We start from the raw sequence: 25,874 nt of genomic DNA on the forward strand, positions 1-25,874 counted from the left end.
TTGCTGTTTCCAGACCTGCCAACCTTGGAAAAAATTTTTGAGTAGCAACTTACAGTACTGCAGCTACGCGGCTGCTATGTCCCTTGAACACAGACAACAAAATAAATAAAATCTCAAAACGTGTGATATTTTCACACTAACAATAACAATGCTTGGCTGCTACTAAAATAAAGAGTATAATGTTATGTGCATGATCATTTGTGTATAATATCTGCATACTATTTTAACAACTCTTTATGTATTGCCATAAATTAGATCTAATGAACTAAACAGTAACTTCATATCTGACAACACATACATGTGTTAATTTTCTCAGCAATAATGCAAGACTCTAGACTTCACTATGGTTTTGACTGGCTGATCATATAATAATACCTCCCTCATCATTTCTACTTTCTGCTTCTATTTCCCTGCTTTTCACAAAAAAAATTTGATGTCCATCAGATGTGATCTACAGGAGCCAGTAACAATCGAGTCAGAATACGATTGATATTTAAAAAATGACATTAGTTTCGTCATGTTATAGCATGACTGCGTGCTATAAAAGGGATACACAGACACTCGCGGATGTTGATTTCTGTGTGCTCGCGCCAGTTTGTCTTTTCCGTTAAAGCACGACGGCAATGCATTTACAGGCATGACTTACGTTTCCTAAATAAATACTGGCAAATAAAGTAAAACTTGATCTGTGCGTAAAACTTAAACTTGAGGCACAACACCGGACACTTTGGCACATGCCCCAGTAAAGGAGTCTAACGACGCCTGTGGTTCGGCAGGCTTATTAAATTGGATGAAATTCACAATTCTGGCCATTTACCTTTGAAACGTTAAGTCCTCACTTGTAAAAAAAACAGTCACTGTAAGAAGAATTGAAGACGGACAGAGACAGATGAAAACCACATCCGTTTTGACGGCTCTTAGCTTGTAGCGTTGAAGAGTTAAAACTGGCACTATGATTGGTCCAATTATTATTTTCCCAGGTTGCTGCCCAATGCGGTTACACCCATAGGCGCATTGCCTGGTGCGCAAATGCACAGACAGTTGTACTCAAAGGCATCAATGGTTTTTTACAATGCGTATTTTGAAGTGACAAATCGTAGCAGCGTACTTTTATGTCTGAATGCGTATCTGCTACACAAAATGCGTAAAGGTTGGCAGGTCTGTGTTTCAAATGAATATGATACATCAGGTCCGTATCAAGCCTATTGAAAGGGAGGCTTTTTTCAAAAAGTGGACCTTTTTGCAGTTTTTCTCCTCCTTTTGTATTTAATTATGATGTTAAAATACTTAATTTTGATGACCTTTTATGCACTAATTTGTGCTGGATTAGCTTGACTGCTGGTATCTTAACGAGCACGCTTTCGATGCACCTAAATTATTGTCAAACTGCTTCCTCATGTACCACCTTTGTCAGTCCATACACAGTTCATAAGCTTAAAGACCACACTAACAACAGAACAGATTTAATGAACTTTACTGAAGTATTAATAATAATTATTTTCATCATAATTTCTTGACTCTCTGTCAATGCCTCTTTGCTTGTTGCTATATTTGTCTTGACACTTATGGATTTAGTACACTGGTCAGTTCCAGTCTTCTTGGGTGCAATTTGGAGAATATGTTCACAGCTCCACTAATCATTCCAGATAATTTACCTCAAGCTTTGGAGTTCTCAGAGGAATAAAGACGCGCACCGAAGGACAGAAGCATTTCCATTGGCTCAAATGTGCCGGTATTGGCCAATCACAAAAGTCGATATTGCACAGCCAATATCACTGAATATCCCACTGTTTTATTATTATAATTACGCTACGTTTATATGGGATATTATATTGTAGACTATTGAGTGGATAAAATATAGAAATCCCTTAAATTAAAAAAAAATTATGCTTCACCGTTGCTTTGAAAAGTGTATTGCGAGAACTCTCTCCGAACTATCCACCGTTGGACAGTTTTTTTTTTTCTAAAACTTTATAATAAAGGTTCATTAGTTGACATTAGTTACCACATTACTTAACATGAACTAATAATGAATTGCACTTCTACAGCATTTATTCATTTTGTTCATGTTAATTTCAACATTTACTAATACATTATTAACACCGTGTTAACATTACTTAATATACTGTGAACTAACATGAACAAAGAATAAACTTTATTTTAACAAAGATTACTAAATACAATAATTTATTACTCATGGTCAGCAAATGTTAGTTAATACATTACATTTGAACTAATGATCCTTATTGTAATGTGATTATATTTTTTCCCAGTAGTTAATATACTGTGAACTAACATGAACAAAGAATTAACTTTATTTTAACAAAGATTACTAAATACAATAATTTATTACTCATGGTTAGTAAATGTTAGTTAATACATTACATTTGAACTAATGATCCTTATTGTAACGTGATTATATTTTTTCCCAGTAAAATCACTGATTGATGCTTTAGTTCAAGATCTTCATGGCGCTTGTTTCAGGAAAAGATAAATGGATTTTCAGGTGTGCTCTTTTGTTGCAGGTGAGAAACTAGTCTGTAAATATAACCATAGTAACTGTGCAGCCATACCCTAGCAACCATGTAGTGCACCTTACGAACCATATTGCAATATAAAGAAGCCATATCTCAGTTACACAACATAAAACACTCAGCACGATGGGGGGAACTGACGTCACGTGTAGCCCCGCCCCCAAAATAAGCGAAATCAAAAATTTAGCACAACATGGACATGTCATATATCAAAACACTCAGCACGATGAGGGGAACAGACGTCACGTGCAATCACATTCACATTTTCTTTAGGAAATGTACCGTTCTAGTTTATTCTAGTAGATTGTATTATCTGCCGGCAGCGGGATGATGAAATTTGCGTCATTACGTCAGGACGTATAAGAACTGGTGAACTGGATTTTTGAACTGGTTCATTAAATCGAACTGTCCGAAAGAACCGGTTCGCGGAAAAGAAACGAACTTCCCATCACTAGTGGAACACACTGCGACCGAAAAGTGACCAGTGTCTAGGACCAGTTTACCTTCAAAGGCAGAAAGCAGGTTGGAAGGAATTTACGTCATGACGTCATTGTGAATTACGTCAGGACGTAAAAGAAAAAATTGTTTTTTGAAATGTCCGAAAAAACGGTTCGCGGAAAAGAACCCAGCCATCCATAGCAGTCCAGTTATAGTTCCACTTCCAGTCTATTAGGCGGTGCGCATCTGCAATACAACAACAACAAAATAACATATACAGCAAGAAATGAACACGACGCGCACTGGTCGGTCTGTTGGACAAAGAAAAAAGAAAATGAAATGATATAAGATGGCGTGTTATGATGGTCAGGACACGGTTAACATGTTTTTGTCTGCTGTTTATGTTTTTTGCCAACATTAAAGGTAGGAGCTCCTTCTTTATCTGTTAAACAAAAGTATAATTATAGGGGTTGAAACAATCTCAAAACGAGCCATTGTGTGTGTGTGTGTGTGTGTGTGTGTGTGTGTGTGTGTGTGTGTGTGTGTGTGTGTGTGTGTGAATATATATGTAAAATTATATGTGATAATATACCTCAATGTACAAGATAATATAATCAGATTTATATGGGAACATATGTCTTAAATATATTGATTTATACTACATAATATATTATATATTGAAATAGGCAAACAGCTTTCGGAGAGAATGGGGTGTCATATCCACACATGCATTTATTTATTTATTTCATAAAATCGCAGCATTTTGCATCATATAATCGCACAGGCTTGATATCACGATTGCAATATGATTAATCGTGCAGCACAACATAAGACATCAATATAGTTCACAGTAACTGAATGAGGTTTACAGTAATACATCGAGATACGAGTTTAATTTGTTCCGTGACCCTGCTCGTATCTCAAATTGCTTGTATCTCAAAGCAATTTTCCCCATTTAAATTAATTTTCAGTGAAAGCAACTGTACTTTGCGGTGCTGGTGCTGAGATTTTAAAGCTTCTACAGGGGACCTATTTTAATGCTAAAAAATGTTTGATGTATTCTGACTAGATAGAGAAATCGCTTTATATCTAAAAGAATAACAAAGCTGTTAAAGCTTTTTATTCGTCCATCTTTTTCGCTATTAGTTGTGTACATTTCAGTCCTAAAGTGTTTGTTACCTTTTACTAGGGCTGGGGGATAAAATGATAACGATATGTATCATGATAGGCACGTGATCGATAGCGATAGAAAATGTGCTCGAAAAGACGTTCGATATTTTTATTCTTCGTCGGAAGAAAACGGAAGTTGCGAAGCAAGTTTGGTTGCATTAACAAAGGCGCTCGTCCTCTGGTAACCTAGCTACTTGGGGAGTGACACTCTAACAGCCAATCATGTAACAGTATCAAGTTTGGCTACACCATATCGTTGTCTCGTGCTGGTGCTGGACTTCTCTTCAGAAACCGGCGACTGATAAGCAGAAAATGAGTGCCGCAGCGAGTGGGGAAATTGTAAATAAAAGAGGAAAAGTCAGCTCACCAGTATGGCAGTTTTTTGGATATTATAACTAAGGCTGAAAAGGGCTTTGATTTGAGGGCGCGTGTTAGTTCGGGCTGCAAAATGGAAGGGCGCGATAACAATGTCAATGAGCAAAGAGAAGAAACAAACAGAACACGACAGAAAATGTTCAAGTTTTGGGACACTATCAGAGCGTCTTTTCAGCAGCAGGAAACATTTCTTCAAAGCGCAGGGCAAGCCTCAATTCTGAGCATGTTGTAGGGTTGGGCAATAAATCGATTTAATCGATTAACTCGAATGTGTAGTTTACATCGATATGTTTGAATGAAAACCGGTTTTCTCTTTAACATCCTCTGACGCTCCCCTCTGGGCTCCCGTAGTTCCGAATGGGCTCAGCCCTCCCCCCGTGCGTTTGCATTGAGATACACAAACAACATGGCAGCGAGCAGAGAAGAACTCGTTCCCAAGAAAGGCACAGTGTCATCTGTCATATGGAATTGGTTTGGTTTTGCGGCATCAGACGCAGAACACACAGCACCACGCTGCATAGCCATATATGGTCCATCCATGCATAGCCATATATGGTCCATCCATGTGGCTATATAATGTAAAATATAATGTATGTCATGCAAAATTAGATTTGGACTATTGTTAATCAACCTCTCTGTAAACCTATGCATGAGCTTGCTTAACTCATAAAAGAAATAATAAATACTTCAATAAAAGAAAAAAAAAAGTGAAGTGACATACGGCTAAGTATGGTGACCCATACTCAGAATTTGTTCTCTGCATTTATCCCATCCAAAGTGCACACACACAGCACTGAACACTCACACACGCCATGAACACACACCCAGTGGGCAGCCATTTTATGCTGCGGCGCCCGGGGAGCAGTTGGGGGTTTCAGTGCCTTGCTCAAGGGCACCTCAGTCGTGACCAGCCCGAGACTCGAACCCACAACGACTGCCCAAACATACAGTACATGCAATAATGTAATACAGTTTATCAATGTATTTTAATATATGAATCAATATATAGCAATAGGTTGTCCATACATATATTGCTATATATTTTCAAATATATGAGGAAGTTTCCTACATTGAAATATATTTTCTATTGTATTGCAATATAAATTCTAGTATATTGCAATATATTTTTGTTTCATAAGGGATAGTCGGGCTAAAAAAATGTAAATAGCACCATATTGTATCCAGAGTGGAAACTGCGTGCTACTATCTTGAACAGTCTGTATGTTTTACAGACATTTATAGTTACATTCTTTCCTAGTCACATTTTTTCAGAAATACATGAGGCCTGTATACTCTCACCAGCACTGAGACAAGGAATTATTATTATTTTAATTCCCAAACCTAACAAAGACCCCAGATAAGAAAAAAAAACTGAAGTCCCATCTCTCTTAGAAACTCAGGCTATAAACTGCTTAACTAAATGTTTACTTTTTCATCTACAAATAGGGATTTCAAACCTGATCACAGAAATGCAATCTAGCTTCTGAAAAGGAAGATCAATACTCAATCATATACAGTCCCTGACAAAAGTCTTGTTGCTTATCTATTTTGTAGAAACACCTACTATTAACCTGACTTTTAATTAATCAGTTGGTGTTCGAAATACAGTCAGGTCCATAAATATTGGGACATCGACACAATTCTAAAATTTTTGGCTCTATACACCACCACAGTGGATTTGAAATGAAACGAACAAGTTGTGCTTTAACTGCAGACTGTCAGTTTAATTTGAGGGCATTTACATCCAAATCAGGTGAACGGTGTAGGAATTACAACAGTCATAAATCAAACTTGGTTGCAAATCCTTTACAGTCAATTACAGCCTGAAGTCTGGAATGCATAGACATCACCAGACGCTGGGTTTCATCCCTGGTGATGCTCTGCCAGGCCTCTACTGCAACTGTCTTCAGTTCCTGCTTGTTCTTGGGGCATTTTCCCTTCAGTTTTTTCTTCAGCAAGTGAAATGCATGCTCAATCGGATTAAAAAAAAAAAAAGGTGGAAAAATCCACCTGCCACTTTTCCAGCATCCATCCTTTTAGCAGGCTGTGGGCCTTGGCAAATGCCACACGGTTTTTCAATTGTCTTTTGTTTAGTGCTGGCTTCTGGGCACTGATTCGACCATGGAGGCCATTTCGAGACAGAATCTGACAAACTGTTCTGGTTGACACAGGGACTTCAGGTGACCAGGTCTCGTGGAGCTCTGCTGCAGTGGAAAATGGGCTGGCCTTGGATTTTTGAGCCAACAAACGGTCCTCTCGAGCAGTTGTCTTGCGGGGTCTGCTTGACCTGGGCTTGTCCAAAACGTCTCCAGTCTCTTCAAATCTATTTTTTTATCCTCTGTACTTGATGCTGAGACACATTGAAGGTGTCTGCCACATCAGCAGTGGATCTGGTCTTCAGCCTCTTGATAATCAAAGCTTTAGTCTCAGGGTGAATCTTAGGCATGTTTGCAGAGGTCTAGTTGCCGTTGAAGTGAAGTGTACTGGGGTTCTTTTTATACACACCTGAGACCTAATTGATTCATTATTATTCGTAGGTGAAGCTCATATGACAAGGCGACAAGACGTGTCTTTGCAAAAATGGACTCAATGGGCTTTACCAAGCTGTGAATATTAAAATACTTTTTGACAGTTTCGTTTTGCACTGAAACATTATTACAAAAGCTGTTGGGATTTAAAATGAGCCATTTCTTGTAAAAAAAAAAAAAAAAATCTTGATTAGAAATATATTTCAGCGGCACTTCAGGTCAATTTGTACACAAGTGACAAGACTTTTGTCAGGGACTGTAAGGATGGTTAAAGACATAAAACATTAAAGACATTAAATATAGAAAACCTAAATGAAGATGATGGTTTTCTCTTATTTTTATAGGCCAAAAAAGCCTTTTGATTAAGGTTGAACATAAATGTACCCTTTGAACATAAATTAATTTTATTAAGGAATATTATTAATATTATTAATAATGAATATTATTACCAAAAACTGTAATGATATTAAAAAAAAAAACTAAATGTGTTGGAAACAGACATCATCCAATTAGCTTATAACACAATATTTCCCCAAGAATTTCCCCAATTGTCCGGTATTCAAACATAAAAAGGAATGGAATTAAGGATAAAAATAAAACCAAAAGGAAGTAGATAAATAAAAAGTATAAACTATATAAAAACTATATAAGGCCATCCTTAAAAATATTTTGGGTTGCAGTAACAGTTAAAAAAAAAAAAAAAAAAGGTCATAGGTAGGTCTATATATATTTTTTCAAGTTTCAATGTAAAAAAAAAAAAGTACAATTTTGGTGATGATGATTACGTAAGTATGACTTTAAACAAATTAGCATATCGTGACGTCACTGACTGGGTCTTCAGTAGGGCCGGTTCTAGGATTTCATCTTTAGGGGGGCTTAGCCCTCAGTGAGAATTGTTACGAACCCCACTTTCAACAATGCTCGTAGAGGAGGGAGCAAGTAACATAAAAGGACACGCGAGTCAAATAGGACAGTTTTATCGGTTTATTGATTAGCTGCACTCACGCATCACAGGCTAGAATTTAGAAATTTAGACTAGAAATTATCACATAGACCATTCATGAACACACACCAAACAAACACACAGAACAAAAGGAGAATACAAATGAAACCAGAAAAAAGAACACCGTGTATCAGCAATGGCTGGACAACAAGTCGCACACACGAATCTCAGTTCAATACAACTGTTCGTCAGCATGAATCTTGATGGAAAGAAAGAGCTTCCCCTCAAGTGTGTGCCACACAGAGAGCTAAAGACTGTGGTAGTGGCAGTGGCCTGGCGACTGGAGTTCTGAATGAGTCCACCCTAGTCGCACGTCTACTCCCCCCTTTTATCTCCACCCGGCGCGTCAATCAGAAATTGGCTGCAGGTGTGCAGGGGCAGAGCTTACCCAAGGAAAAAAGGAAGAGACTCAGTCAATACAACAGAAACACACATCAGTTTTCCGCGATTAAGGTTATAGATAAATGCCTCCAGCTCTGACTGCGTGTGCCTGTGCTTCTCCATTCAAATAAAGCAGACAGCTGATGACGCACTATTGAAAGACTACAATGCACGCGTGTAAAAGCAAAGTAAAAAAATTTGCTCTTGGATCAAACTGATAAATAATTTTCTTTCCCATCGACGTCAAGTCCTGCATTTGTTTTGTTTTTTTCAAAGTAAAGATTATACTTATAGTTTTAGGGTGGCTGAGATCACAGAAGGGGGGGCTGGAACCACCCTAAAAAAGGTCTAGAACCGCCCCTGGTCTTCAACCCATGCCTTCGGGCGCATCTTTGCAAACCTTATTTTGATGCTGGGCACAGTTTTTTCATAACTTTGTGCCAAGTTAAAGCGGTGTCGAGCTGTTTTAATGAATTTTTTTAGATATATTATGGTGCTCGAACCCGTATGACTTTGAACGGTGACCACAAACATTTTGTTTACTGCAGCCACAGCCATCATTACCAAGCACGAACCGTTGACTGTGACAGTGAATGAGAGTATGAGACGAAGCAAACGCACAGGCCATAGTGTGACCTCTGTTAACCAATAGTGTAAACATAGATGACGTCATGGGTTTTTATTTAAAAGAAAGAACGTAGCCTATATTTATATGTAGGCCTAGGCAATGTATATATTTACAATACTTACTAAAATATAATTAATATTATTTTATTGGTTTTGTATTAGTTGTTTGAAGAGTAAAAAAAAAAATTGGTCGGTCTTAACGCAAATTTACAACCGGCAAGTTGGTCAGACTTGAAGCAAAAAAAAAAAATAAAAAATTTGAGTCCGCCCTAAATTGACAGGGTCTGTCGGGTTACGGCAAACAAGAATATTTTTAAGGATGGCCTAAAATATGAATATATATGTGAAAATTATATGTATATACATAAATGCGTATAGTTTTAACGATTGTCTTTAAAGTGTCCATGTGCAGTATGGTGTGTGTGTGTGTAAAGTGGCACTGTGCTGTGCAAGTCTAGAGTTAAAGTGACAGTCCAGAGTTAGTGTCATAGTGCAAAAAAAGGTTGTGCAGAAAAAAGTGAAGATGGAGGGAGAGGTCCAGTACTAGACCCTGGGTGTTTCCTGGTTTAAACTCCAAATGGCCTGTAGGAAGAACCTTCTCATCATTCTCTCTGTGTTTGCTTTCGAGGTGCAAAAGTGTTTCCCTGATAGCAACAAAGAAAAGAGTCCATTGTTGGGATATCTGAGATCCTTTACAATCTTCTTGGCCCTGGTCCGGCATTGTGTGCTGTAGATGTCCTGCAGGTCACGGAGCTTGGTGTGGATGCTACGTTCAGCTGACAGCACCACCCTCTAGAGGGCTCACCTGTTTTGCATGGTGCTGTTCCCAAACCAGGAAGTGATGCTACCCTTCAGGACGCTCTCAATGGTGCATGTGTAGAAAGTTTGTAGCACCTGAGAGGGTAGGTTGAAGTCCCTTAAGCATCTCAGGTGGTACAGATGCTGCCGGGCCTTCTTCACCAGGGTGTTGATGTGACAGGACCAAAACAGGTTCTGTGTGATGTGAACTCCTATGTACCAGAAACTGTCTACTCTTAACACTGGTCCCGTTGATGTTTAGCAGTTGGTATGACCACTCCTGCTTCGTGCTGAAGTCCACTATCAACTCCTTAGTCTTGCTGACATTCAGGAGAAGATTGTTCTCCTGGCACCATCTTTCCAGGTTTTTAGTCTCCTGTTGGTAGGCTGTCTTGCTGTTGTTGGAGATCTGGCCCACCACAACAGTGTCATCAGCAAACATGATGGTGGTGGAGTTGAAAGTGGCCACACAGTCATATGTGTACAATGAGTACAGCAGGGGGCTCAGAACACAACAGTGCTGAGGGTGAGGGTGGATAAGGTGTGTTTGCCCACCTGTATGGCTTGTGGTCTGTCTGTAAGGAAGTTGGAGATCCATTGACCCAGCAGCAGGCCCAGGACCTTCAACTTACTGTTCCAGTGAGAGGTTGAATATCTCAGTGAACACCGGTGCTAGCTGGTCAAGGGAGGCTTTTAGAACCCAACTTGTGATGCCATCTGATCCTGCTGCCTTCCTGGTATCCATGCTCTTGAATGCCCTCTTCATGTCATGCTCCGAGATGGTGAACGTGTTTATCTCTCCAGCTCTCTCAGCGTGCATGCTGTTTGTGCCGCTAGCATGGTTAGCTGTAGCCTCGGTGCGAGCATAAAAGATGTTTAGCTAGTCTGCCAGAGAAGCGTCCGCATTCCCCATTCTTGAAGCTGGTGTTCTATAGTCCATGATGTTCCTCAGTTCGTGCCACAGGCTCCTAGAGCCACCATGTTGGACCTGTGACTCTAGTTTCCTCCCGTAGCGCTGCTTTGCTTCCTTCACCACTTTGAGTACACTGTAAGACGCAGCCTTGTACTCATCCATGTCCCTGGTGGCGAGTGCCATTTTGTAGGCAGCGTAGCAGGATCTCAGACCATAGCGGATGGTTTTATCCACTCACGGCTTCTGGTTGGGAAATGTTCTGATGGTGGTTTTCTGCACATTCTGAACATGTCCCAGTCTGCGTCATCTAAAGCGTCCTGCAGAGCGGCCACCGATTGGTCAGTCCAGCGCGCGACCTCCCTCTGAACCGGAGCTTCCTGTTTCAGCCTTTGTTTATATACAGGCATGAGGAAGAAGGCAGCATAGACCGATTTTTCAAACGATGGAGGTGATTGTGCCTTATATAGCTGTTCTTGAATGGTTTGTGGCAGTGGTCCAGTGTCCTTTCACCCCTGGTGGGGCAGGTGAGATGCTGCTGAAAGTTCGGAGGTGCACGCTTGAGGTTGGCACTGTTAAAGTCTCCCACCACAATGAGCGCAGTGTCCCAATGAGGTGTTTGGTGAAGCGTTAGTGTCTCATGTAAGTCCCACACTACAGTGTCCGTGTCCGCTTGAGGTGGAATATAAACAGCAGTGACTTTGACCGAGCTGAGTTCCTGAGGTAGATAGTAGGGCCCGACATTTGATGGTCAGTAGTTCCAGATTTGGTGTGCAGGAGTGTGAATGAGGAACAATGCTTGCGCTGTCGCACCAGTGGTTGTTCACCATCAGACACACTCCACCTCCCCTTGACTTCCCCGACTCCGGTGTTCTGTCCATGCGTTAAACCGAGAAAAACTCGTCCGGCTGGATTGCATGGTCTGGTATCGCTGGGTTCAGCCATGTCTCGGTGAAGCAGAGAAGGTTGCAGTCCCGAATGTCACGGTGTGCGCGAGCCCTCAGCCTGTTCCTGACGCCGGTTCGTTTCCCTCCTTTTTTCTTCCCCAGGATCTTGCTTGGCCAGCATGGGTCAGGGTTTAAAAGCGGCGAAGTGTGGGTGGATTTTACACCAATAGATATGAGTGGCTCTGTCACATCTAATGATGACCACCTTGTATAAATAGAATGGTTTATATGTAAATCAATATATAAAATAAAAGAAGATATATAAAATAAATATATAAAATAAAATAAAAAAATATATAAAATAAAATAAATAAATATAAAAATTATAAATAAATAAAATATATATAAAAGAAAATAAAATTAAAAAAAGACAGTTTAACCTAGGGGTGTCAACTGGTTTAACCGGAGAGTCATGATGATTGGTAACTTGGTATGATGATTTGATCTGGTTTATATTTGTGATTCTTACCTCACTGTATTTTGTACAGTTTATTTTAAATAAAGAAAAATTTACTTTTTCTTCTCTCAGGAAAAATGAATGCATATTTTTCTTCGGTAAATGAGAGGTTTTCACTGTGAACTCTTCTCCAAATAAGTGAAATAAATTGCAGTCTAGTGCCAAATGTATGTGGATACCAGACCATAACATCTACACTCCATGAACAGTTTATTAGGAACAACACACTAATACTGGATGTGGTCTACTTTTGCTCTCAAATCGCCTTTAGTTTTTTCTGGCATGGATTCTGCAAGATGTTGGAAAATATTTTCCCCACACATTTTCTGGAACTTGTTTAGCTGCACTGTAATACTGTGAATCTCCTGTTCTGCCACATCCCACTGCTGTTTTATTGCATCTGGTGACTGGAAATGACACTGAACTCCTTGTGTGGCTGACTTTCCACTAAAGTCAGAGGTGAATCGTGTCCGGGGAGTGATCTATTAATTGACGTGTCAATAAAGGCAAATGTTCTTTTATATGCTGTTGCGTGTCTTTTATTGGAACAAGCATACCATACAGTCACCATAGTTCCATTGTTCATTCATCCACAGTTCATAGTCCATGCCAATCCTGAACATATCACATGTGTAGCTAAACAAACTGGTCTGAGTGAAAGCTGGCGCGTCTTGGTTGCCGCTGCTCTCCCCGATAACAATAATTAACACCATATCCACTGCATAGACTACAATGAGGATCTATTGCTTATGGCTTGTACTTGCCTGGACTGTACTGCATCTTGTACAGTCCGCAGTACTGTTTCAATACTCTGCTGCTGAACTTTTGAGTTTCCGTCAGTGTTTATATGATTCAACACCTCCTGTACTGCTTGCTCATCCGGACATCTTATATCTGCCAAGGCGGAAATATATTCATTGTGGCTCTCGGCAGACCTTCTGGTTTAATAAATCAAGTGATATAAAGTCACTATGGTCAGCTGTTCGACCCCCACCAAGGAACGCCAGTCGCTGCGCCGGTCAGCGTGTGCTGGCGAACCTGGCTAACTCGGCTAACTCGGCTACCAGACCAAGCAACAACAGCACTGTCGGTTTCGGTCTTCTTAACATCCATTCTCTTACGAGTAAAGGGCATCTTGTGCAGGATCTTCTTGCAAATCGCAAGATTGATTTTCTCTGGTTGACCGATCATGGCAGAAACAAAATTACTTTATTGCACTCAATGATGCCATTCCGCCAGGGTTTGTTTACATCTCTCAACCACGTGATTCTGGTCGAGAAGGAGGTCTGGCAATAATCTACCGTTAGAAGTGGAGACTGATGTCAGTGCATGTTTCTGTCTCCCACTCATTTGAGGCTGCAGCTTGACAGCTCTCTGGATCTACTCCAACTATTATCAGCACTGTATATCGACCACCAAAATTTAACAAGGATTTTATCCCTGACTTTGCTGCTTTTTTGAATGAAATGACTACTCTTGCACCAAATATAATTCTTGTGGGGGATTTCAATATTCACATGGATGATGTTCACAACAACCTTGCTAACGAATTTACATCTTGTCTGGATAGCTTCGGACTGCAGCAACATGTGAATTTTCCCACGCATACTAAAGGACATACTTTGGATTTAATCTGTTGTTCAGGTGTCTCTCCAGGCAACCTCAATGCAGAATTTTTTCCATGTACTGATCATCTGTTACTGTCCTTTAATGTTGATCTTCCACTTTTCAAATCAAAATCTTCACGTATGATATCATTCCGGAAAATCAAGGACATTAACTTGACTTTTAAGCATTGCAAGTCTTCCTAGGGCTGACAGCTGTTTCACTCCAGATAATTTGGTCTCTCAGTACAATAATAGTCACCAGAATTTGTTGAATACTTTTGCTCCAGTTAAGACTAGGACTGTTTCGTTTACTGTTACTGCACCCTGGTTCACACCTTTTCTCAGGCAATTAAAAGCAAAAGGACGACAGCTTGAGAGACTTTTTAGAAGAACTGGCCTTACTGTCCACAAGGAAATGTATTCAGAACATATGTCTCACTATAAAGACACTATTGCTAAAGCTAAATCTGCATACTATTCTGACTTAATCGGTTCTAATGAAGGGAATACAAGGGTTCTTTTTTCCTTATTGAAAATTTTTACAACACCCCCCGACTCACTTCCCTCTCATTTGTACTCATCTGATTTCTGCAATACTTTAGCATCAATCTTTACATCAAAAATTGAAGGCATTCATCGTCAACTTATGGCCACTCCTGTTTCTACTCCATGTGTCTCAGTTTTACCTGTTCCTACACAACTGTTCTCTGAGTTTATTCTGCCCTCAATTGATGATATCTTAAAACTTATTCATCAATCTAAATCTTCAACTTGTTATCTTGATCCTTTTCCAACTCTCCTTGTTAAGGCTACTGCTTCCTCTCTGTTCCATTTTATTATGGATATTATTTATTCTTCCCTTACCACTGCGGTTGTTCCTTCTCTTTTCAAAACAGCTGCTGTAACTCCAATTCTAAAGAAACCAGGTTTGGACACCAACAACCTTAATCATTTTCGTCCTATTTCTAATCTTATTTTATTTCTAAAATTTTGGAAAAAGTTGTTGCTGCTCACTTCATATCCATTTGTCTGGCAATAATCCATATGAACAATTCCAATCTGGTTTTCGCCCATCTCATAGCACTGTAACAGCTCTATTAAAAGTCACAAATGATTTGCTTATAGCAGCTGATTCTGGTTTACTATCCATCCTCCTTCTCCTTGATCTGAGTGCAGCTTTTGATACAATTTCCCACGATATTCTTTTAGACAGGCTTTCCACTATTGGCATCACCAACACGCCTCTGAAATGGTTTCATTCATATCTCTCTGATCGCACACAGTTTGTTCAACTAAAATCATTCACCTCTTCTGTAGTTTCTGTTACCTCTGGTGTTCCCCAGGGCTCCGTCCTTGGCCCTTTGTTATTTATTACTTAGCTTTTACCCCTTGAACATATTTTTCATAAACATCAGGTTAAGTTTCTTTGCTATGCTGGTGACACCCAGCTCTACCTTTCCACAAAACCACATTCAAAACTCCCTCCATCTGCTCTTTCTGATTGTCTCATTGACATAAAATCATGGTTTTCTGCAAACTCTCTTAAACTAAATAGTAATAAAACAGAATTTCTCATTATAGGCACAAAAACTGTGCTTAACAAATTTTAAAATTTTCTTATTTCCATTGATGAATCTCTCATAGCTCCCTCATCTCAGGGTAAGAGTCTTGGTGTCATCTTTGATAGTACCCTTTCTTTTATCTCTCATGTAAATAATGTTACTCGGGCTGCATACTTCACCTTCGACATATCAATAGGCTTCGTTCCTTTCTCACCACTCAATCTACCACCACTCTTATTCACAGTCTAGTAACCTCCCGGCTTGACTACTGTAATTCTCTTCTTATTGGGCTTCCTCGCAAAACCCTTCATAAGCTGCAACTCATTCAAAATTCTTCTGCCCGCATCATCACTCGTACTCCCTCTATCCATCATATTACACCTGTTCTGGAACAGCTACACTGGCTTCCCATTAATTATCGTATCAAGTATAAAATTCTTCTTCTAACATTTAAAGCTATCCACAATCTTGCACCCTCGTATCTTCTTGATCTTCTTCATACCCCAAAACCAACTCGCACTCTTAGGTCTTCTTCTTCCAATCATTTCATTGTTCCCTCTATCCGTCTTGTAACTATGGGGAACAGAGCTTTCAGTTACTCTGCACCTCAACTCTGGAACTCACTTCCATCTGAACTCCGTAATATTGATTCTCTTTCATTATTTAAATCTCAGCTTAAAACTCATCTGTTTAGTTTAGCTTATTCTACATCATGAGATATATACGTATATATATATATATTCTTCTTTTGTACGGTGACCTTGAGTGTTAAGAAAGGCGCCTTTAAATAAAATGTATTATTATTATTATTATTATTATTATTATTATTATTATTATTATTATTATTATTATTATTATTATTAAAATTCCAAAACGATGAAAGTATATGCTCAAACACAATATATCAATATACAATATAATATAATATAACAATATACACAATATCTCACATATTCGTTGTAAAGATCCAATTCACGGTCATATTTCATGTTCAAAAAAACTGTAAGCTTCCCCCGTACACAAAAACTGATGACTGTTCTGTGTGAAAATCCTGGGAGACGAGCAATTATAGAAATAAGTCATGTCACCCCCCAAAAAGCACTGAGATCACACATTTCTCACCCCATTATGATTGTAAATGTTAACAGAAGCTGCTAGAATGTATCTGTGTGTTTGTCTGCATTTCACTGCTGCCACACGATTGGCAAATTGGCTGTATAAATGTGTCTACATGAATGTCTAATAAAATGACTGGTGAGTGTATGTGAACTTCATGGACATTCCGCTACAAAACCATGGGCACTAATATAATATATCTCCCTCTTTCAGCATGACACTCAGCCAGTTCACACAGCAAAGATAATACTGATATGGCTTTTTTACAAGTTTCTGAATGTCCTTAATTGACCCAGCCCATACTTGAATTGCATTACTCTTGAGATATTCCTGAGTCCTTTGCTAAAACTCCACTAACCAGTCAGCCTTCTTCTGAATTCTGGTTCTTAGCACATTAGAGGTGCACAACACACAATTAGCTCTCTGGAGGAAAGTAGCAATTTGCTCATTCTCATGATGTGAATATATTTCATTATTAAAATATTCTCTTTTTTTTAAACACAGCCATAAAGGTCATTGGTCGGGATGGGACTGTAACAGCAGGAGATGATGCGCAGTTATTCTGTGAAGCGATCGAGACAACAGAGACTCTAACAACTATTAGGTGGCAAAGACGAACAAAGAAAAACCCGACAAATACAGATTTTCTGGTTATCACTTCCAGTGGCAAAGAACATCATATTAACGGACTGAGGGACCGAGTAAAATTTGCAGGGAACTTAGCAGTACTGGACGGCTCAATCCTTCTTAGTAATGTTACTCTTTTAGATGAGGGAATCTACACCTGCATCTTCAGCGTATTTCCAAGTGGACCATATAAAACAGAAATTCGTCTCACAGTACAAGGTAAGATTCTTTGTAGATCTGATAAACCCATGTATTTTGCATGTGTCTGGGGGGTCCACACAGCCATAAAATACATTGTATATGGTACTCTGGATAATATGTTTCAGAGAGGCCAAGAGGTATAAAAAAGTTATACATTATACAATGTATAGAAATGTTTTTTAATGTCAAGCATTTTCATGACTGTGTCCATTGCATGTCCATTATCTTCAATATAATGCATGTCAAACTGCAAACCAATTAAATGAATTTGGTTAATTTGTTGCGTTGTGCAAAAAAGAACAAGCTCTTTGTGAGTCTGGCCTGGATACAGAGACTCAGTCAGGTCTTAGAAACCATTTAACACAACAGTGAGACTATGTGGCAGGACACCAGTGGGTCAGATCTGTCTTGAGCACTGAATACTGAGCTTTTAGTGCGTTTTCTTGAATTTTAATCAGTTGAAAATTGAACCTGATGACCCATCTTTTAGCAATGCTCATGTTTGCAGTATAGAAAAGGCATCATTTTGAGACTTTAGAATATTAAACTTCTTATAGTTTATGAATTTAGTAACAGTAGTAAGTAGTAGAGTAAATACATTTAATTATGCATTGTACTCTGTTCATAAGCACTGGTGGTTTGTCTAAAATGGGACAAAAAGGGATCTCATTCTCTTGTGATGAATTTTATTTGTATGTTGCATTCAACGATAGATACTTCCTCAAAGCTTTAAAAATCCAGATGAATATTTATATTCCTGATGAGTAAGGTTGTACCTCGAAATACTTCATGAGATATTGTGTGGAAAAAAATGTCAGAGGCACCAAACTCAAATGGGAGCCAATCATTGTTTAGGAAAAAACAGGTATTGGGTCTATAATCCATAACGGAATTGCATACATTTTTTAAATGGCTGAGACTAGATAAATATGAAAATGAAACATCAGGCTGTTGACAGTGCATGCAGTTGTAAACTAAAACAGATCTGATAACTTGAACTTGAGCGTACATGGGCTTTTAATGGTTTTCACCACTGCAGACTGAAATAGTTGTGCAGTGTGAAGTTCACTGCTCTAAAGTCAAACCCTACCATCACAACAAGTCTACAGTGTCTTCACTGTTCTATAAATAAAACTTGTTCTAAATCACGAGTGAACAGGGTCAGACATACATATTAATGAAACATATTCACCCAGAGATCAGTTAAACAACATTATTTATTTATTTTTGTTATTCTTGTTCATGTTTTCAGTTCCTCCTGTTGTCACTGTGGGCACTAATGTTCCTGCTGTTGCTGGAGACACTGAAGGGATTTTAGCGACCTGCACTGCAGCCAATGCAAAGCCTGCAGCAGAAGTGTTGTGGAGTCTGGGTGCTTTAAACAACACGGCGAAAGTACAAAATACTGTCACTGTGGACTCTGAAGATAGATACACTGTTAAAAGCAACCTGATTGGAACTGCATCTAAAGATCTAAACCAGAAGAAGGTTCAGTGTGTAGTCACACACCCTGGCCTAAAGCAGGAACTGGAACTGAGTTACACATTGGATATTCACTGTAAGAGGACAAGTTCATTATTTTTGCTTATAACTATTTACTGAAACAAAAGGAATATGTGGGGAGTCAGATTTAACACAAAAAATATTACACCTAATTCTGTTTTACTGAATGGTACATTGTGTAAAGTATTAACGTTTCTTTCATTTTTCTCTCAGATCCTCCCCAGGTGGTTTATATTAGTTCAGCAGGTGATCAAGGGAAAACCTGTGAATTTCTCTGTGATACAGACGCTAATCCAAAACCTACCAACTTTACCTGGGGCAGGTAACAGAGATGAGTCTTCTTTGTATGTTAATCATAAAATGCCACAGTAAGGTACATAAACCTTATTATATTTACAATAATGCTGCACCTGCTCATAGTACTCTTAACAACAGACATCAGCACAAAGAAGCTTTAAATAAACACAGATATAGTTTTTGAGTTGCCATGAGAAGCAAAATTCAGTACTTAGATATTTAGCGTACATGAGGCATATTATATGGCTTATCATATAACATGTACAGCTTTGTTGTTAAAAATGTGTGTGAAACTTGAACACAAGCCTGGTTTTGGATTTCGGTTTAATGTTTGATGTTCATGTTACCAAGACAGCCATCAGTGTTGTTTGTACATGGCTTTAAGAGTTATAGCAAATAAAGTTAACTTAACTTATATTAAATAGGTTTTGCGTTTATCCTAATGTTGATTTGTGTGAGTGAATAATCTAATCTGTATATGTTTAATAATGTGATCTGAATCTAGCCTTAAAGTCAGACCACTCTGTTCTCGATCACTCCAATGGCTGATGTATTTCTGATATTTTCCTTGGTCATATGTTCCTGATCTTTACTGCAATGTTCCTGTGGATCCTATCCAATTACTATCCAAATTCACAAAACACTCCACATTTTCTTCACGATCATGGTGATATTTTGTATGAAGTGTGTCTTCAGTACATAGCCTAGTAGCATTAACATTGCTCTAATAATGTACATTTTATCACCATTGAGGAATAGAACAGTTTAAATGCTAACAAATGCCTTGAGTCATATAAGTGTTATCAGTAAAAACCGGATGTGCAAAATAAGCATTTTGAAGCCAGCTTTTCCGACAGTATGATGTTTATCTGTGTAGTGTGCTGTTTATACAATCACACTTACCATTATTTATCAAATACATTTTATTTAGATTTTTTCCATTGAGCAAGACTCGTTCCAGTGGTGTTAACAGACTGGTTGTTCCGCTGACCCCTGGCAGTAACGGACCTTACTATTGTGTGGCGTCTAACCAATACGGGGAAGCTGTTGGTTCCCTCTATATGCATGTTGAAACATGTAAGTATGTATATTATTTGTCCTTCACTGGAACAGTAAATAAATGCTCTTGATAGTTGACACAGTTCACATATACACACAGTTTATTTATTAAACATAACTACGTCATCCTTCAACATTTATTCAATAATGTGTTCGCATATGTACACCTACAATAGCTGCATTGGATTATTATGTGCAAAACAGCATTATAGAGAATGCATAGACCGCATATAACTGAGATTATATCAAGTGTGTGTGAGGCCTGATGGGTTGAGCTGAAAAAACTTACACAGTCTGGTTGTGTGGAACTAAATGTTTCAAAGCTTTTTTCCAGATAGCAGAAGTGTAAAAAGAGAATGTGAGGGTTTGTGGGGTCATCTACAATGCTGTTAGCTTAGTGGATGCAGCATGTGGTGTCAAGTTTAAGATAAATTATAGAAATCTTGATGTAGTGTGTTGTGTGAACTAACTAAAATACTTTCTCTATGGCATTGCAGCTACAGAATCTAAAACCTGTTTGGACTCTGTTCATCCTGACCCTCGTTGCTGGGGTTTGCTGTTTTCTCTTTTGGAAATTTGAATTGTTTCAGCGTATTAATAAAATACTGCGGTGAGTTTTCTCATTTTACCAATCTAGTAATGAGAGCAGATTATAAACATTAAATGAGTTGTTAAAGTGAGTTGCTTATTTTCTGTTTTCACTCAGGCGTGATATCGGTCAACCTGTGCGTACGGAATCTCCAGATCGGGCAGAGGTCTGTGTGAAATCCTTTATTACAATCTCTATGGTCTTCTTTTGCTCGCCTATATTGGTGATTACATGGAAGATGTTTTTTTTCTTAAGGGCAGTAATACATGAAACAAACCTCTCTACTGGGACCATACCTTGGCGTGGTGGAGGGGCTTATCCTCCTTCAAGTGAGGAGAAACCAAATGGTCCCACAGGTTTTGTCACCTAATGGTCCATTTTATGTTTGTTGACTGATCAAGCCAAGTCAGAGGAGTTCACATCACTTAATCCCACTCTGATTCATCCTGAGAGTCAGGACTGTTTGCCTCATTAGATTTCAGTGTAACAAACATTTTTCTCAGTTTGCCTGTAAGTTTGGGTAGATTTACTAGTCAGGATTTCCTCTAGGTTTGCGAGCAAGCGTCCCCGATGCCCCACAGCGCAACCCTACAATCGCTCTGTTTAAAACCTGGTCATCCAACACATGCTAGATATTTGTGGTAAATTGTTGACAGCTGTGTCCTTAATATTTAATTATAGATTTATTTATGTTATGTATTAAATATACAAACACACACATAAGCATACCGACCTTTGCAGTGTTTCAGAGTTGTAGAGAGCGTTGAGTTGAGGTTTCCAGTGGTGTATTATATGTATGGCTGTCTTGATGTTACATTGTAGGAAGCAGTATTAGAAAATATCTCTGATGTCTGAACCTCTGATGAACAACCCAGAGCCTTAACCAGTTGAGCCACCACTGCCCCAACTAAATTGAAAAGTAAGTAAGAAAACAAGTTGGCTAAGTAGAATGAAGTAAAATCTTGTAAAACTATTTTTTCTATTAGTCAGAAAACGAGACTGAGATAACGATAGATGAACTGTTGCTTAATGCATGCAGGAATCATCAATATTACCCAAGCACAGAGATTGGGGAGCTAAATAAATCACTTTGAATGATTATATACATAACCAGTCTACAATGTTTTGCAAATACATCCACCGTATATACCACTCTAGGTGTGTATGTGTGGAGTGGACACACCACAAAACCTGTTTCAGTAAACACTGCATATGTACAGTAAAAGCATACTAATTCATACAGTGGCTACTGCTAATAAAAACTATAGAATAAATATTAAACTCTGTAATTATTGCCATAAGAAAGTTATATGAAAGTAAGCAACTTACGGATGTTTTGAGATTAAACATGGAAAGACTGGCATCATTCTTTTATTAGCACTCTTACAATGTGGTTGGATTAGTATATCAGAGACACCTTTCCTTTCAGAGTAATACAGTCTTGAAACTCTTACTTTGTTCTCAGCAAACACTTTTATAAAGGCTTCTTTGTGACAGCTAATTATAGTTTTTGTATTTGAATGGTATTAATTGTTCAAGTTTGTGATGTTGTATATTCTAGTGCTCTCTGTGCGCTCTGAAATAAACCTAATCTTTAGAAATCATTGAGGAATTCTGCTTGTGTAATTGTAATATTAATAAAGTTAAGACTATTATACTGAGAAACACATGTTCAAGAAATTTAGTAACCTATTTCCAAATGAGGACAGCTGCTGAACACTACAAATTATAGACAGTAACTTGTCACGGTTAACTTGGCTACAGTGGTGCTGATTCAATACTAATGATGAGTTACAGTGTCATGATTTATACATTTCTGTGTTTAAGAAACATTTTAATTAAGTCTAATGTGGAAATACATGATGTGCTGCCAGGAAACATAAGCAACAAAATCTAGGACACTGCGAAATGTCATATGAGGAAATGTCATATGATCTAGTGTAATGTGACTGTGTGTAAAACTAATCTGATGCCTTGCCTTGTCTAATGAGGCAAAGACCATTTCTAAGCAATAATAGAGAATATTATAGTCATGTGTTGGGTTTCATAGATTCCAGTTCCTTCATTTTATTTTTTTTATATAGTTTAATTTGGACATTTATTTAGGTTTTTATTGTAGAAGTTTCCTGTATTATTGTGAACAAGTCCTACTTGAATGTGTGTGGACAAGTAAGACCACAAAGAACTACACTTTACCTAATTATCCTGCTGTTGGGTTGTCAACTGGAATACAGTGTGCTTGCATGGCTCAATCAAAATAAAAATAAAAATAAATAGTTGACAACATCATTTAAGAACTTGAATATCAGCTTGATTGAAATATTCATTGCTGGATTGTTTTTCACGGTTTGAAGGTTGAGGTCCTGTTATGGATACTGAGTTTAGGATTTTGCAGGGTGGAGGTTAGTGTAGCACAAGTTACACCCAAAGAGCTAACGTGCCAGCCCAGGCCTGCATGACCACTGCTTTAGACGGAACATTAGAATAAATGTTGGCCCACCAAGCAAGGGCCTTATGGTAGCAATTATATTTTAACTTAAGTCTTTAACTTTACATTCTAAAGCGTAAGTCAAGGCCAAATATTTAAAGTGAAAGTGAAGTGACATACGGCTAAGAATGGTGACCCATACTCAGAATTTGTTCTCTGCATTTGACCATCCAAAGTGCACACACACAGCAATGAACACACTGTAATATAACAAACACACTGTATGAAAGCACTGTATGCATACACACTGTATGAAAGCAAAGTAAAAAATATATACTAGAAAGCAGGGGAGTTGGTCTGTTTTTTTTTTTTGGTTGTTTGTTTTGTATTTAAATTTTCAGAATGTAACAAAAGAAAAAATCATTTTACTTGTATGTCTTATTTACTAAGGTAGGCCTTTTATAAACAACTTAGTTGATGCCGTGTAGAAAGAAGTGATCAGGAATTAGGGAACATTATAAATCAACAGAAAAAACAGGAAAAGTCATATGATCTAGACTAATGTGGCAATGGTCTAGGCTCTAATCTTCTGATGGTCTTGTCATATGATTTAACAACCTATAAACCATAAACAGAGAATATTATTGTTGTCACATGGTGTTTACATGGTCTGTGTGTGGTTCACCTGTAAGTGCTAGTGGATTTACGAATGTGCCATGCTGCCCTAAAGTCCAGTGACCTCTCTCTTATTAGGAAATCGCAACAGATTCCAAAATAAGATTGCACATGGAAAATATAAATAAAGATTGTCTGTGTTTCACAAGACTGCATAGAAAGAATCAGCATACTCATGGTTACACTACTCACAAGTAATCTTTGTCATGGGACACATTGCAAATGAACATCATGGGTTATGCCTGCAGCACAGAGAGTTACTTTAGACTACAAATTTGTCTTTGAAATGAAAAGATAAATATGAGAGAGCTGAAATTCTGATACGGATTTTCATTTCCAGTTCAGCTATCTAGATTTGTTAAACAACTCTGAGGATGTCACCTTTAGTGGCAGATCACCCAATTTTTATTGAGCAAAAATCCTGGCACTCTTCAGGAGGCAAAATGCTGCTCAGTTGGTTTAAGGTCTGACTCAACCAGTCTAAAACTTTGACAGTGTGTTTGGGTCATTGCCTTGATGCATGATTAAGTGCTTTTTAATTAGATTGGATGCATTTCTCTTTAAAATTCCCAGACAATGTTTCTGTTGCTACCATCAATAGTTTAATCATCATAAATAGTAGTAGTAATAGTCATAATAGTCTTTCCATCACTTTGGCAGAGGTTCAACTATAAAAGAAATTTCCTTATTTTCTAAGATCCAAAATGGCTTGTTTTTCTCTTATAGACAGCTCTCAGGTCTTCATGTTGGTTTATCTCTTTTAATAACAAATGTAGAATTCACAAGTCTCAAAACCAAATCAAAAATGACATTCTACATACTTAACTTCAGTAAAGTGCACATTCATCAAGTGAGAAAATACACTTAAATTGGCAAATTATACATAAACACAGTTGTATACAAAAAAAATAAAAAATTAACACATACCTCATTGGCCTCTCTAACTCAAGAGGAATAAACTTGAGTTTTAACTGTTTCTTCTTCTTCAAACAAAAAACAGCAATATTAACTTCTTTCAAGTGCAACTTGTACAGACATCACTAGCGCGTACCTCGTGCGTCTTTTCTGCATGTAGTACCCGGAAGTGTTCTCGATTAGCAACGCTTCAGGGGGCACTAAATGCAGAAGTGTTCTCGATAGCAACAATCAAATAATTCCCCAATGAAACAAAATTATATGTTCCCTCTTGCCTTTCTATGGCTTTAACTAATAACATAAAATAAATTAACACCTTTATTAACATAATAAATGTCACCTTTAGTGGCAGATCACCCAATTTTTATTGAGCAAAAACAGTGTTGTAATGTAACGGAGTAAAAATACTTTGTTACTGTACTTAAGTACAAATTTCACGTATCTGTACTTTACTTCGCTATTTAAATTTATGTCAACTTTCACTTTTACTCCACTACATTTCCTAGATAAAATGTATACTTTTACCCCGCTATATTTCCACTAAGCATCTTCGTTACTCATTACTCGTAAAATAAAATCAGAAGAAATATGTGCGACTGCAATAAGGGAGGTTTGGCAAATCACTGCTCCTAGATTGCATTACGCAGCTCCGCACTGTATTTCAGCGTAATGTTGCCAAAAAGAGGGGGAAGCACAACTGAAACCTCCATGGAAGCACCTACTGGACGACCTCCCGATATCGTAGACCAGGGGTCGCCAACCGGTCAGAGACCAAGAGCCACATTTTTTACTGTGTTACGCAAGAGCCACATCATACACATGGGCACACATGAACATCACCTTTTTTTCCCTGCCATTTTGAGAGCGAACTTGACACAAAATTCTTTACTCAATGATCTTGCCTCCTACTGGGAAACTTGAGGTATTTTCATCCCACTTTTCGTGTTTGACAAAAATACCGTATTGAACTCAAGCGAAGCGAATCATCAATAGTTTAATCATCATAAAAAAATTTTCCTCCACACTTTGGTCTTTCCATCACTTTGGCAGAGGTTCAACTATAAAAGAGCATTTCCTTATTTTCTAAGATCCAAAATGGCTTGTTTTCTCTTATAGACAGCTCTCAG

The 25,874-nt window shown here is 38.2% G+C and overlaps 1 protein-coding gene and 2 long non-coding RNA genes across 6 annotated transcripts in view; 1 reads left to right on the forward strand and 2 right to left on the reverse strand.

The window, feature by feature from the left end:
• The window catches only part of LOC113660857, a 34,893-nt gene that overhangs the window by 8,746 nt on the left and 273 nt on the right, over nucleotides 1–25,874 (reverse strand). The window lies entirely within an intron of this gene.
• On the forward strand, nucleotides 2,882–21,072 carry LOC113660853 (nectin-3-like). 3 transcript variants are annotated; one of them, XR_007140951.1, is made up of 8 exons: nucleotides 2,882–3,395; nucleotides 16,958–17,299; nucleotides 18,534–18,839; nucleotides 18,998–19,106; nucleotides 20,013–20,158; nucleotides 20,638–20,750; nucleotides 20,847–20,895; nucleotides 20,985–21,072. XR_007140951.1 is itself a non-coding variant. In XM_047815423.1 (7 exons), exons 1-6 carry the CDS (start codon nucleotides 3,332–3,334, stop codon nucleotides 20,718–20,720), a joined length of 1,050 nt encoding a protein of 349 aa, XP_047671379.1. In that variant the 5' UTR covers nucleotides 2,882–3,331; the 3' UTR covers nucleotides 20,721–20,750; nucleotides 20,847–20,989. The 3 variants fall into 3 exon arrangements, 1 of the variants encoding a protein (XP_047671379.1); XR_007140952.1 differs by having other exon boundaries at nucleotides 20,990–21,069; XM_047815423.1 differs by having other exon boundaries at nucleotides 20,847–20,989.
• LOC125141536 lies at nucleotides 21,488–25,245 on the reverse strand. The gene is made up of 2 exons (XR_007140954.1): nucleotides 24,760–25,245; nucleotides 21,488–21,636 (listed from the first exon to the last, which is right to left on the reverse strand). It is a non-coding gene; the product is annotated as an uncharacterized LOC125141536 (long non-coding RNA).

The sequence above is a fragment of the Tachysurus fulvidraco genome, chromosome 6 (assembly GCF_022655615.1).
Source record: "Tachysurus fulvidraco isolate hzauxx_2018 chromosome 6, HZAU_PFXX_2.0, whole genome shotgun sequence".
NCBI lineage: Eukaryota > Metazoa > Chordata > Actinopteri > Siluriformes > Bagridae > Tachysurus > Tachysurus fulvidraco.